Source organism: Salminus brasiliensis, chromosome 1, assembly GCF_030463535.1.
Source record: "Salminus brasiliensis chromosome 1, fSalBra1.hap2, whole genome shotgun sequence".
Classification (NCBI taxonomy): domain Eukaryota; kingdom Metazoa; phylum Chordata; class Actinopteri; order Characiformes; family Bryconidae; genus Salminus; species Salminus brasiliensis.
The window spans coordinates 25,705,104-25,721,029 of NC_132878.1; the positions used below are offsets into that span (position 1 = coordinate 25,705,104).

At 41.2% G+C, this 15,926-nt stretch overlaps 1 protein-coding gene across 2 annotated transcripts in view; it reads right to left on the reverse strand.

Moving 5' to 3' along the window:
* The window catches only part of mark4a (MAP/microtubule affinity-regulating kinase 4a), a 46,865-nt gene that overhangs the window by 17,723 nt on the left and 13,216 nt on the right, over positions 1-15,926 (reverse strand). For both annotated transcript variants that reach the window (XM_072676043.1, XM_072676051.1), the window contains exons 3-7: positions 15,553-15,606; positions 3,473-3,521; positions 2,141-2,206; positions 1,662-1,732; positions 155-211 (exon numbers count right to left, since the gene is read on the reverse strand). In XM_072676043.1, the coding sequence (XP_072532144.1) occupies positions 155-211; positions 1,662-1,732; positions 2,141-2,206; positions 3,473-3,521; positions 15,553-15,606 (297 nt within the window). The remainder of the gene's footprint in view (positions 1-154; positions 212-1,661; positions 1,733-2,140; positions 2,207-3,472; positions 3,522-15,552; positions 15,607-15,926) is intronic.

Here is a 15,926-nt window from a genome sequence, read left to right on the forward strand (position 1 = left end):
CGGAGAGTGATGGAGATGGGGAAATAGAGTGTGTTTATATGGATGATGGAACGGTCAGTGTAATAGTCCAGGGATTATGGTGCCTGTTGTGTTTACAGGTTGTAAATGAAAGCGCCAGTAAAAACACTTGGCTTTGAGATGTTCTCCAGCTTACCTTCAGGTCCCTGTGGACTATATTCTTCTGGTGACAGTAATGAACAGCGGAGACAATCTGCAGAGACATACAAACAATGAACAAATAAACTCAACCAAAAAGTGGAAGAATTAATACTGATTCTGTTATTTAATGTATTTAATTATTAATATCAATAATTAATCAATTATACTACTAATAATAAAATATTCCCAACATGATTTAACTTGACTCAACACTGAAGCTATGAACTGGAGAAGCATTTGCCAATAGGATAAGACTCGTTGGAGCATATAATCATGAACCTAAAAGCACTGTGCCTAATGCCTAATGCCCCCCCCCCCCCCCCCCCCCCAGCATTGAGCTGTGGAGCAATGGAACTTTGGAATATTTCCATACTCTGGAATGATGGTTGGTGCTCCAGCCAATACTTTTGCAATGAGTTAGGGAGTTGGGGATGAGGTAGGGTGGTGACTATTCAGTGACAACGCTCGTGTTAATCAAATGCAATCAAATTTTCACAGCAATGCTCCAGAATCTAGTAGAATGTCTTTACTGGACTGTTTAGACAGAAATTGTGGATAACCTCCATCCATATTCTAATCACCCACTTGATTTCAGAAGAAACAATGCATGAGCAGGTGTCCAATACTTTAGTCCATATTGTGTATATTGTCTAACTGTCTAAAGTGTCTAGTTTTTTGATGCTCTTCTACTTGAACTACAGTTAAACTGTTTATTAGGGCTGGGATTCCCGAAGCACCTTAGCACAAAGCCGATTCTCAAATGGTCAAGCGGGCATCACGTTGAGCACTCACTCCACTGGTAAATGCCAAGTGCACACTACACGATTTTCGCCCACAATCTGCAGTAGATTGGTAGAAAGCATGAGCTCCTCCCTGACTGGGCAACAACATACAACAGACAATGAGAGACAAAGCCCACAGAACGTCCAATCAGAACATCAGACATGGCGAAGGGTTTTTGGAGAATGGACGAGTGAATATCGACAGAGGCTGACGCTCCTCACCGCTGTGGTGGCCTTGTTCTCCTCAGCGCTGGAGGGCTGTAGAGCTGGAAGGAGCTTCAATCCCTTTAGAGCTGACGATATTCACAATAGTCTAAGGTAGCCATGTGGTGATGCTTATTAGGATAACAGTGAAATACTGTCATTTTGCCCAGTTCTAAACTATGAACTGCACTTTGAGAAACCAACAGATTGCACTGCCCAACACTGGGGGTCTTTAGAACCTTCTAGGCCATGCTTGGCACTGGGCATGGTGAACCTAGGCTCATGTGCAGCTGCTCAACAATGTTCCGTTCTACTATCGGTCAGTGCTTTTCTATGGAGATTATTCAAGCTGACACAACTCAATACTCATGTCAACATCACTTGAATGTAGCAGATATAATAAAAGGGTGTGTCCACAAACGTTTGGACATTCAGTCATTGTAATCTGTTTCACTGTGCACTTGTACCTGGATGGAATGAAAGCAAAGTAGCTTATGACATGATTCTGGGACTCACCTGTCTAAATTTGGCTCTCGCCTCGATCTCCTTCATCCTCCCATGAGACACCAGGTAATCAAACACTTCACCTGAAAACACATTTATTTCAACACACATGCTAACATGTTTTCAGCAGGCTACAGCTTCATAATGGCAATTAACATGCATACGTTATGACGTTAGGTGCATTTTACAAAATATGCATGTCTTAAAATATATATAGCATGTATATAAAAAAGATTTTGACCTGTAATATTAAACTATTCATTTGCAGATGACTTTAACATACTAGCCCTTTGTGCCCTAAAGGAGTTCATATAACAGGAAGCTGTAAACAATTTAGATGAGCAGATAATTACAGGAGCTTGTTTCTCAAATATTCTTTATTAAATATATGCTTTCATGCTTACACATGCTTACTATTATGATGCTCATCTCTAAATGTTTACACTATGAAGAAAAGGGCATGGTGAAAAGAAACAGATTTGACAGCGTACCTCCACTAGCGTACTCCATGACCAGGTAAAGGGTCTTCTCTGTCTCAATCACCTCAAACAATTGCACTGAAAAAAACACACAACACCTTATATTTACCAAACAAATCAACAAAAACAGCCATCAACCATAACTTTACAATAAAATACCAAATGTCAGTTTCATATATGTTAATGTCAGATAGAAAAGGTGCACGTATTTGTCACTGTACAGCGACATGTGTCCTCCGCATTTAACCCATCTGTGGTAGTGAACACACACACACACACACACTAGGGGCTAGGGGCAGTGAGTACACACACACCCAGAGCAGTGGGCAGCCAACTCCAGCGCCCGGGGCGCGGAGAGGGTAAAGGGCCCAAAAGAGGTAGCTTGCCAAGCCCGGGAATCAAACCCTGTTATCGATAACCCAACGCTCTAACCGCTGAGCCACCACTGCCCCATGACATCACGTAGAAAGGTATACTGTACGGATGAATGCATAGAAGGATTGGATGGATGGATGAAGGGATGTAGGGATGGATGGATGGATGGACAGCCCGATAGATATATAGATCTATTGACAGATACACAGTATGGGTAGATGAACTGATGGATGACTAGGTGGATGAATTAATGGATGGACGGATAGATGGATAAATAGACAGAACATTCCAACAGTGAATATACAGATTCCATATAAGGCAATGACAGATATAATGTATAGAAAGATCGAAGGATAGGTGGATGGATGAATGGAGGGAGATATAGATGATACATAGACAGACAGATATACTGTATGGGTTGATGGATGGATGGGTGGATGAACAGTTGGATGGGTGGGGGAATGGAGGGGTGGGTGAATGTTTGGCTACATAGATAGTCCAATAGACATATAGATTTATGGATGGATGGATAAATGGATAGATAGACAGACCAACTTTTATACAGATGAAGAAAGACAGATATAGTGTATAGCTGGACAGATAAATAAATGGATGAATGGATACCCAACCCAGAAGATATTTATAGGTACACATCTCTCTATCTAGAAGATAGAAACAGACAGACAGAAAGACAGACAGACTGGCAGATGTATAGATGAAGATAAATGAACTGGACCGCAGGATGTTTTTATGATGTGTTGCTAAGCTGAAAGAGGACTAAGTGTTCAATACTCCAGTGCTGATCTCACTGCCAGCTGGACGGGATTCCTTTTTATAAGTGTGTGTGGGTGTGTGTGTGAAAGTATAGTTAGAAGTGAGTGAGTCTGTGCACCAGCATGTCAGTTATACAGTATGCTTATGTACCAAATATAGTCTGTGAATGCATGTGTGTGTGTGTGTGTGTGTTACCTATATTGGGGTGGCGAAGAGCCTTCATGATCCGCACCTCTCGAAATAGCTGCGAAAAAGTACAGGAAGAAGATGAAAACCAAACACATAGGCTAACAGAATGTAAGGATAATCGCTGCACTCTAAAATCTGGTGTGCTGCACTGATCCAGTACACTGGATATACTGGACTGGACTCTGGACACTGATTCTGACCTCATTAAACAGATCAGATATCGGTCAGACGTGACTGACCCACACTCCATTTATGAGTCATGGTTATACAGTTATCATAGTAGTGCATCATTCTGTACTGTATTCCACATGCTTTGTAAATAGATTAGGGGTCCCCAGACCTTTTTTCTTATCGACCCTCAGGGTGAGGCAGTGTTTGCCTCATGACCCACAAATTGTTTCCCACTATTGCGTAAGGTTGGGCAGTATAACAGTAATAATTTAATGTATTTTGTGAAGTGAACTACTATAGGATAAAATGACAAAATCCTGCATCTAATAACGGGGTCCACATCATACTTTGCCCCCACTGGCAACAATATTGGTATTTCGATATTTCAAAATTGGGGCAGTATTTCAAAATTACAACAATGCATCATGAGGTGAATTTTATGTTCTGTGTCTAGTACACTGACACATAAGCTCACCCCTCATTTGCATGTAAGAGGGCCACAGGGTATGGTCTGGGAGCTCACTGATTGGTCCAATCACACTCACAAAACAGGTGGTGAAAAAAAAACACACCCGACTATTCACTCCATTCAAATGCACACAGGTGCTCTTAAACACAAGGCTTTATCCTCAAAACTTTAAATCCGAGCCTCAGTTAGCTGGAACTCTGTCTGAGTAGTGGTGTTTAGCCTGCCAGCCAACTCATCTAAGCCTAACTAGCAGTAGCGTCAACAGCAGTGCATACAGAGTAATGGTTCAACATCAATTAAATGATTGATTTACAATTATGCACAGTGTTCACTCAGTCTGTGAACCTGTGAGCAACTAAACCTTGTATTTGATAATTTTCCTGTTTCAGAATAACACAGGATTGGAGATTGTACAGAAGCCACAGAAACATAGAACCATCTGTGCTACTTGCACAACTTACGCTACTCTCTGCCCCTGGTAATGACATGGTATGGCAGTATGTAAGAAGTGGATATCAGCACCCAAGCCTAATAGGAAGGCGTAGTAGGAGAAGGCGGGGGACCCACTTATATTGAAGCTCGATAGCGCTGCTGTCCAACGAAAAACTTGTATCTCCATTTTTGTCCGTTTTTACCCTGTAGCTGCTTCTGTACACAGTGTAAATAATTCTGGGTGAATGGACCAATAGAAATCCTCTAAATTACTGGTATAAACTCTTAATTTAATCAATTTTTTTCATTGGACAGTGCCAATATACTCTTGCCGTGCATAAAGTTCTGGTGCTGCTGCTCAGTACTCATTTGAATGTTAGGATCACTTTGGCTGATTTTGATTGTACGCCACTGATAAATAAACATAACAACAGTCCTAAATCATGTGATGTGAGAACAGAAGGGCAACTGGGTGATTAAAAAAAGGATTTTACAAATTTAATTACAATTTCACAATTTTGCACAAAGGCTCCATTCACCCATATGCACTGGTCTGTACTGTGTTGTGTTGTCTGTCCGCACTTGTTTGTTTGTGTTGCACTTGTGTCTTGTATGCACTGTCTATGTTGCACCATGGTCCTGGAGGAACGTTGTTTCGTTTCACTGTGTACTCTGTATGTAGCTGAAATGACAATAAACCCACTTGACTTGACTTGACTTGACTTGCATTTTGGACTCTCCCACAAGCGCCCTCTAGTGTTTGACCAACCTGGAACAGGTCCGGCAGCATCCAGGATGAATGTGTTAATAAACAGGGCTTGATAGTAGCGTTTGTTTTGAGAATTAATCATCAAGATCTCAGTAACATCTCCTGATACACTGTGATGTGTAAAATCTTGACCCACATAACGTAATGAGCATCATACTGTGAGCTGATTAGCAGCAAGTCCCCCAACACACACACACACACACACACACACACACACACACACACACATACAGTCACAGTCTGAATAAAAAAACACTCCCCCATCTTTTCCTCTCTCTCTTGCCTTTAGCAGGACCCTATAGATCTGAACTGTTGCTATGGAAACCTCAGCGAGGAGCCTAATGCCTGGCCCAGCTCAGTCGTGGAGGATTATGGGATACCTGCACAGCTGCCAAGACGGCAATCCACAAACACGGAGCTACCGCAGATTAGGCCCGTCACAAACACTAGCATCTTTAGTGTTGTTCATTTTAAGCAACTGTGCTGAACCTTTTTGTTTGTGCTAAATGATGTCTGGATTATTTATGTGGGATTAATACTACATATACATGAACATTATGGACATAAACGGATCATGTACTGATTATTGACTAAAATGATGATAATATCTATGAACAATGTCACAACATTACGTCAAAGCTGGGGTTAGCCGTAACAGGCTGTGGGGTGAGCTTTAATAGTCACTAGTCTTGTGAACTGATATCAACATAATTCCTCTTCCAATGTAGAATAGAATTCCTCATTGCTCGAAGCAGACACATCAAAACACACTATATGGTCAAACGTATTGGGACACCAGCTCATTCATTGTTTCTTCTGAAAAGGGTATTAAAAAAAATAGTTTACCCTGCTTTTGTTGGAGTAACTGTCTCTACTGACTCTACTTTCTACTAGATTTTGACACTGCTAAGAGGAGTTAATTGCATTTAGCAACAAGAGCGTTAGTGAGGTCAGGATGTTGGATTTTGGATAGAGAACAGACACAGATATTACAGAAGCGCTTTGGCCTCCTGTAAACCTAACACTGTCCATTCTTCAGCAAACATCATCCCAAAAGTGAAGTATGGGGATGGTAGAATCCCCTTTTGTAGGGATGCTGCGAAAATCATCACACACTTGGCTCAACCAGTGTAAAGTTGTCAAGTCATTTCTAAGGTGGTTTCTGAGGCTGGCCTACTTACTCTTTGCCATTTTATGTGGGGATTTGGTGAATTATGTACTTGTGCTGTTCGGCGCATATGGTACAAACTCCCAGGGCCCAGTCTTGACCTATTAGACCAGAGTGTGATCACACATTACACTCGGATACACACACCTGATTGACTTTATCAGCTCATTAGCACAATGAGTCAGGGGTGTTTAAGTAGGGAAACCACTGCGCTTTAACATGTGACAGAGCAAACACACGAGTGAAAGAAATGCAGGAAAGCATCCAAAAGCCTCCCCTCCACACACACACAAGATATATGGCCTGGACCAGTGCCAGTGATGATGAATAACTCTGTATATGTACTCCAGCAGCACTGCATTGCTCCCCTGTACAGATGGTCATCAGATTCCTCTGGATTAGAAAGGACGTGCAAATTGTTCCTGCTGGAAGTCATTGCAAACTAATGTGTTCCTTAAGTCAAAGCGCATCATTTGTTAGCAGCTCTTTAAGGAAAAAATGATGAAAAAACAACTTAAAATGATGCTTGCATACTTGGTACAATCACCTTTCTGCTACAATTACAGCTTTGGGTCTCTCAAGCTATGTTTCTATCAGCTTTGCTCACTGGTAGGGGGTGCAGCTGTACTTTATTTTAACTGATTAGTGTGGTGATGTCACCAGTTAGCAGCCAAAACAATTCCACCTTAAATAGTGCAGCAGTTACACAGTTACACATTACAACAGTAGAACGTCACCTCCACATTATTTAAGGTGGAACGGAAAGTTAGGGGAAGAGGAAAATTTAAACGTAGAGTTAGCTTAGAGCCTTGCTGTAACCGCGACACGCGAACTGGGTGACTGGTTATTATTGATGACATGACTGCTGGATGGATTCTGAAGTGCACTGTGAAGAAATCTGTACTTACTGCTCAGATTCAGTCAGATGCTGCACAACATAGGATAGTGCTTCAAAGAACTGATAGAAAATGGGCGAAAATAAAAAACACTGCAAAGTAACTCAAGAGCTTCTTAAAGCAAAGAAATGGAAGGTTCTTAATCAGCTCAAATAAGAATGGGTTTCACTTACTGAAGACAAAAATGAAGACAGAAAGACCCACAAAGCAAGCAGTAACTGAAGGTGGCAGCAGTAAAGATCTGGAAAAGCATCTCAAGAAAGAAAACTCAGCACTTGGTGATGTCCACTGGTTCCAAAAATTAAGACAATCATTGATTGCAAAGGAATCCTTATATGGATATGTTTCATTGTCCAATTACTTTTAAAAATGGAGAGAGACTGTGTAAAAATGTCTGTAGGGTCTAAAAAGGGTCTTGCCATATTTTTGTTAAATCCCCTGAAGGATCTTGAGGTTGTAAACAAGAGAACAAATACTTATGGATCTGCCCGTACATATGAAAGATATGTATGACTCCACATGTATGACTACAAACGTGTATCTGCTAGAGTAAATGCTTCTACATGTGTGTATTTGAGTGTGTGTGCAGCACGTGTGGTGGGTGTGTGTTATCTAGGGCTCAGATTGAGACACCGTGGGGGACTCTAGGCCTGTGGAGGACCACAGCTGTCGACCTTTCTCCTCCAACACACACACACACACACACACACACACACACAGACTCACAGAGGGACTGCTATCATGCATTACAAATAGAGTAAATGTGCATAAACAAATGCTGTATTTGAAGAACATGCTGCCTTATGAAAACTGCTGAGTACTGACCCAGGATCAGGTGTTATCTTCTAGGCTGCAATGATAATCAGTATATAGACATAGGGGAGCTCTGTTGACATTTAGCGTGTCAATAAAGCCTAATTTATGCTCCGGATGAAAAGTTCTGAGCTTGGCTGTGATCAGACAGAAGATGCATGGCTCGCTTTTTAAAAGCATTTAGGATTTGGCAGCGGTGCATGTTGTCGCCATGCCAACCACCCAGGTGAGCTGTTTGCATCCTGGAAAAAGAAAGCAGCGCTGACGTGCAACAACAAACGTGCTGGGGAAGCTACTATACTATATGGGCCGCTAACTTTTAACGAAGGGTTTACAGTTGTGTCCATATATATATATATATATATAAGACAAAGGATCCCAAGGAATATCCACATTTTTTCACATGACTATGTACTTTAACTGTCTTTAAGGTTGATGTATCTAAACAACCCTTTAAATAACTGTAACGGAGAAGTCGATTACATTGGGCTTGTGGTGGTAGTTGAGGTGGAATACTTTTAGGAAATACTGTTATGATTATTGTTATTTGATTAGAAAAATGTGTTTTTTTTTCATTTTTTAATATGTAGTGTTCATGCAGAAACATATACACTAAATGGACGAATGTATTGGGACATCTGCTCATCACTTGTTTCTTTCTAAAATATTTAAATTATTATAATTATTATATAATTATTATTATTATTAAATAATGATCCTGCTCTTGTTAAGAGTAACTCTCTCTACTGTCCAGGGAAGGCTTTTGACTAGATTTAGATAGGAACCCTTAAAATGTACCGCAATGGAGAAGTATTATGAGTGAATGTGATATCACAACCATCAAATTCAGCTGTACTGACAGGGGAGAATAAACAATGTGCTGTTTCAGGCTGTCAGGAAGCGAAAAGGGCAGCGCAGCCTCCGAAGGATCTGTACAGTGCATTTTGTCCCACATTTTCTGAGGAATTTAGTTCTTAAGACTTAACAGTCTGTTTCACTTTCCAGGCTTGAATGCTTGTACCATGTTTTGAACGTGGTACAAAACTGGCTAGCCAACCCAGACAGAGCTTATTAATCTGTATTAAAGGCACAGTCACAAAAAATATCAATTAGGGTTACATTCAATATCATATATTATATAAATGGCTTTAGGTAGGCATCGATGAGTGTTTTTGGGGCCGTTAAAACATGCTTTATTTTTTGGAATCAACACCATTTAAAACATTGTGAAACTCAAAGCACCAGCCGGACAGTTGGTGAATTCCCATGTAGAACAGCACCGTGTGGCTCATCCTGGAAGCTGCTTATCCAACTTAACTCCTTCACTGTGGATGTGATTCCTTCAGCTTTCTGTCTGCTGCTGCAGCAGTTTTGGTGGTGGTTGAATGTGGTCAGCACTGTTTGCTGGTTTGTATGGTTAGTGGTGTTTGCTAGATCTGTTGTGTTCTGATACTCACTGTACTGGGCTGAGTGATGTACTCTCAAGGGTGGGCCCGGTTACTGGTGTTGAAAGTCATGTTAGCTCTACACATTCTACAAATATGTGAGTTTGGATCAGACAGCACACAGCGTGGAGTACAACACTGATTCTAACAGGTTTCTATAGCTGTGCACGAGCTGCGTAGTTCCATCTAGCGGCTGAACAAGGAACTGCAGCATCCTGTGAACGAGGAGCCACGGGTGAGGCTGCACCTTTAACTTGCGAATATGACTTGATTAGATCAATTAGAGAAATATTGCATAATTTGTCTGAAAATCAAATTTGTGACTGAGAAGTGGATTACATTGGGCTTGTGATGGGGTGGAATATTGTAAAAAGGCTCTCTCTATGCAGTGTGTAACAGGGTGTTAAGCTCACGTTATTTATAAGGATAGATACGTTGGTGTGATGGGGTTGACATTAATAATTGCTTTAGTATGCAGTGTAAATGCAGAAACAGACACACTACATGAACAAACGTTTTGGGACACCTTGTCATCTATTCTTTTGTTAGAAATCAAGGGTATTAAAAAAAAAGGGTTGTCCTGCCTTTGTTGGTGTGTCTGTCACTAATGTCCCGGGAAGCCTTTCGACTTGATTCTGGAGCATTTCCGTGGGGATCTGATTGCATTCAGTGACAAGTGCATTGATGTCAGGATGTCTCACCTCATCTCCAACTCATCCCAAAGGTACTGCATGAAGCACCATCGTCTTAGTGAGGTCAGGATGTTGGATGATCAGCACCCCACCTCATTCCTATCTCCACCACCGAACCATCATTCCAAAAAACAGTTTCACTACTCCACAGCTCAATGCGGGGGGTTTAATACTCCTCTATCCCATGTCTGACAATATATATATTGCACACAGGTTCATGTTTGTGTGGAAGAAAAGGTGAACTTTGAACAGTTTTTTTAAAAAGACTGAACCCCCTTATTAGCAGATGTTTCTCTTCTGCTGCAAAGCCACTGAGATTTCTGTACAGTGCCCCAACCAGAGCCTCAACATCACTGGACATTGCGTCAAGTTAAGTGTCTCTGTATTGCTATTCTTCTTGCTCTCTCTATCTCTCCATTCTCCCTCCTGTGTTGTCCTAGCTCTGGGCTGTAAGTGGACTGTTCTACACTAAGGAGAAATGACAGTCCGGTCCATTGTCACAAACAGTGTCCAAACGACATGCTGAAAAAAATAACGACTATGTCCAACATCAGCAAATTCATTTGGACGAGAGTGACGCCAGTGAAGGTCTAACAGCAGTCATTTGTGGGTTGTGATTCTCTGTTACCACCTCAAATGACTGATATGACAGTGTTTAATCACTTCAGCAATCTCACTAAACCTTCACGTCTAAAGCTGTCAACACTAATGATGTTCTGCTCCCCGATCCCATCTGAGTTCCTTAACAATGAGTACCTTAACTGATCTAATTTGAACCGAGTACCTTAATGCTCAGTATCAGTCAGTGACAATCTGGGTAGCCTAATATTGGATTTTGGAGCACCTCTGTGAGGATTTAACTGCAATCAGCAAATTCACTGTTCCACTGCTCCAGAGCTTAAATACCTTAACACCCCTCTATAGTGGTGCCAATAGGTTCATGTTTATCTGCTCCAGTCTCTACAGGGATTAGACAAGATGTGTGTCTACAAACTTCTGGACATATAGTGTATTGTAATGCTCAGTATTGGCCACTGCTGATCCAACATACCTAAATACTCAATACTGGGCAATGCTAATCGAATCTAAGTATCTTTATACATCGTTTCGGTCGCTGCCAGTCCAAAAGTATCTTAATACTCAGTATCGTCGGATGCAAATGCAAAATAAGTATTTAAATACTCAATATTGGGTGATACCAATCCAATCTACCCAATTTAATACTCAGTATAAGCTGACCAACTTTAAACTTAGTATCAGCAAATGCCAATCTGATCCGAGTATCTTAATGCTCAATATCGGCCCTTGCCGATCCAATCTAAGTACCTTAACACTCAGTATTAGCCGATGCAATCCGATTCAAGTACCTTAATGCTCAATATCAGCCAATGCCAATCCAATCAGAGTATCTTAATGGTGTAACTTAAAGTACCAGATGTTTTTGTCTAGATAATACGGCTGCAATGTTTGAGAAAGACAAGCTATCAACTACTACTGTGACATTTGTGGATATATATGTTTTGTTTTTAGGCTTTTTTAAAGTAACCATTACATAATATGCACGTTGAGCATGGCTGACCTCCCTGATCTTTCAGCTCCCTTTAGTAGTTTGTATACTACTTGGGTGAAATAATTATTTTCAGGTGAGGCGAACGGGCTATGATTTCCCCAAAGTGCACATATTAGTTGAGCAGCAGCAGAAGATTAACCAACCCATATACCCATCGTTTTACAAAATAAACAAAGGCACAGACAAAATCCAAACTTCAAGATGCTTTACTTTTGTTAATGTACCGTACTTTAGTTTATGTTTATGGATAACAGTCTCACACAGTGTCAGAAACCACATAAGCGAGTATATTAGAGATTAGTGCACATGATTTAAGATGAGCCACTATAGGTGGTGTTATGAAATAACAAACATATTGCCTGAAACCCTCCTCCAAATCTCATGTCCTACAAATGCAATCTCTACCTAGTTCAGGTGCTCATGACGAGTCTTCACAACCCTCTTAAATTCCTTTCAACCTCTCTTTAACTCTGTCAAACCGCTCATTCCTTCTTCCACCTATCAGAGAAGGGGGACTGGCCTCCTAACACAAGAAAAAGCCACCCGAACTCCAGCCCAAAGTTCTCTTCCCTCTCTAGCAGCCCCCTTCCAATCCAATATGCCCCCTTCCAGTTCCAATATGCTAATAGAAAGGTCCTAACTAGCAAAGTTGCCATTATTAGTTTTTTGCCACCATCACCCTGGCCTGCTCATTTGGGGCTATGCCCCAGATCTCTGTAATCCCTCTAAAAACTTTGGGCAAATTTTATTTCTTGCTATACTACTACTGTACTACAGCTGTTAAATCAACAACATCAAATAACAGCCTATGCTCAAATGTGTTTCACCTCTAATGCAGAGTCAGTAACATAAGCACTGACTGGATCAAAACACAGTATTTGTCCACATCACTGCCTCTATTAACTAAAGCTTTCTGTCTGTGCTAACTGGTTCCGGACACCAGGCTATAGATAGCCCAGTGTGTTATAGAGTGCCACTATACAGTGAATGTGTGTGTGTGTGTTCCAGAAGTGGCTGGACTGTAATGCAGGGCACAGATAATCTAGTGTGAGGGAGATGAGTCACATAGCACACAGCCATGAACAGGGACTCGCTGTTCCACACTTGTGTACAATATACCCATACATTATCTCCATCCAGCCATGCATTCTCTTCATATGCCTATATATACACAGGCCTGCATACACAAACAGACCTACCTGTCCTTCAGTCCATCCTGTATGCATACACGCAATTATCCAACTACCCATATATATATATATATATATATATATATATATATATATATGTACATATATGTACCTATATATGTATACATAAAGAGAGAGAGTATTGCCAATAGAATAGGACTCAGGATAAACAGGAACCTATTGGCACAATGCCAGGCTGAGTCAGGCTTAAAACCACTCTGGAGCAATAGAACTGCGTTCTTTGAAATGATGGTGCTTCATCCAATACTTTTAAGATGAGTTGGGAATGAGGTGGACCGGTGATTATCCAACATCCCGACCTTACTAACGCTCTTGTTGCTGAATGCAATCAATCCAATGCTCCAAAATCGAGTAGAAAATCTTCCCTTTGAGAGTAGGGACAGTTACTCTCACAAAAGCAGAATAAACTCTTTTTAATACTCTTGATTTCAGAAGAAACAATGAACGCACAGATGCCTTTTGTTACTTTTGTCCATATAGTGTATGTAAAATCATCAGTCTGACAACAGATCAGGAGAGAGTAACCGAAATTCCACTAAACATCCTAAGATTTAAAACACAATGACACCAATCTGGAGGACGAAGTCCAGAAACTAGTGTAGAAAGTTCATAAAGATAATTTTTTTGTTTTTTTCTGTGATGTTGGATCAGCTAAGCCATCCACAGAGTGCCACACAGCACAGAGCAGCTGCTATTCTGCCTGAATTGTTGCGCTACCAACACAAACTATGACAAAATAAAAATGTGTGTGTGTAAAAGCAAAGTCAAGCGACTACTGTTGGAGTAAGAGAAGGTCATAAGGGGGCCTGTTCTATGTAGATAGGCTTAGTTCAACTCCTACTAGTTACTTAGAAGGTCAAACATGATAGCACAACGTATTCCCTGAGGCCCGAATTAAACGCATTTAGAGGTAAAAGTGTCAAATCTGAGAGCACAAAGTTGAGATGCTGAGTTTAAAATGGCATATGTCCATGGAAACCACGTAGGCATTAGGGCTTCCACAGACTGATCGACTACTCAGTTTGTAGACTGTATTGCTTGGTGATGAACCCTTTGACAACATCAGTTTATCAGAGCAGTGTTGCCAACTCCTCAGCAAGGAAAGTAGCTACTGGCTGTCCTAGAATGACATCATTGCATAATTTGCTAGTACATTTACATTAACGCCATTTAGCTGATGCTCTTATCCAGAGCGACTTACAAGGTAACTCGTATTACAGAGGTGGGCCAATGTAGTGTTAGGAGTCTTGCCCAAGGACTCTTATAGGTGTAGCGCAGCACCCAGACCGTGAACTGAACCCGTCTGCCACGTGGTAAATAATATGAACTTCTTCTGTTGTTCTTTTTTTTTGCCTTTTAAATAGGCCGTCACTTATCAAAGTAACTTCATGACTTTAATGCTTTTGTCCAGACCCACATTACATAAATCATTTTTACATAAATTACATTAATCAGTTTTGTTATGTGTTGTTAAATGTTAGCATATCAAATTTAATCAAAAGACCCATGTTATGTGGGGTGAAACTGCTACTCTACGTTCAACCCTCCTTCTTTTATCTAGGCTCGGGACTGGCAAAAAGTGGCCTTTTCTAAGTTTTCTTTAGTTCCTAACCTAATATACACAAATTGTTCTGGCTCACAGAAAGAGTAGGTTCATTTTGGGTTTCTATGGAATGTTCAGCTGCACATTATCAGGCAGCTTGCGCTCATAGCAAGCCTCATCAGACAACCTCAGACCATATCAGACATACAGGATGAAGTTCAGGGTCTCCAAGGACCTGCTCTGTAAACACAATACGGGGTCAGCGGCGGCTTTGGGCATGCACAGTTCTTTTGCAGTGTGGACATGGAGCTGGTGGACGTGTGGGCCTGCTCTGACTGTGAGACAGAGCGCTGTGAGTGTTGTGGGACGGGGCTCACGGCAGCACCCGCTGTTGAGGACAGTCACTGAATAACATGTGTGTTTACCCCAGAGCCTCCAAACGTCTTCAATAACACCAGAAACAGTCGCTAGATTTGTTGCTAGTTGCTTTTCTTAAAAAAGAAGTCTCTAGAGAGGTCTGAAAAGTTGGCAACACTGCCTCAGAGAAGACAATGGGTGTGGAATCTGGTGGGTCACCGCAGAAAACCAGGGGCGTTGTCTGCCAGGATTTTGTCTGAAGCCGTGCAGCATTCTGTGATCATCAGTGGTATTATAGGTCTCTTTAATGGTAATGTTGACACTTGAGGAACATTTCACTTCCAGTTTGGTTTCTACCTTTATCAACATCAGCATCACAATCTTCAACAATTTCTACATTAAAAATACGACTGGCCACTGCAAAATCAAAAATGTTAGTCTGTAACCATTACAAAAATCCTGGTGGGTCTGTATAATGCAGGTGTTTGTGAACTATTTGGATATGACTGATCTGCTGTGACTGTTAAAAAAGAGAATGTAGGCTGCTTACCTTTTGCAGGCTGGTTGGATTCAACTGGGTTTTGTCAATAATCTTTATTGCAACCTGAAACATAGAAATATTACACATGTGAAGCCGTGCAGTGTGACTAAATCCACAATCCAAAACACTCAAAAGTGTCCGTCTACACCAGCGGGCCTGACCAGATGGAGTGAATAAGATGTGTCCAAAGTTGACCGTTTAGAGTTAGTCATTAGAGCTAATATTTAGTCAGCTAACCCCAGGAGTACAGCACCGTCCTGCTTGTGCCAACAAGCTAAAGATAGATACAGCATCTCTCTAAGATTTGCACATGATTCAGACGATAAGGGCAAAAACACCCACGAAGCACAGAGGCGACTTTTTTCTTCCTCTACTGATTTTAG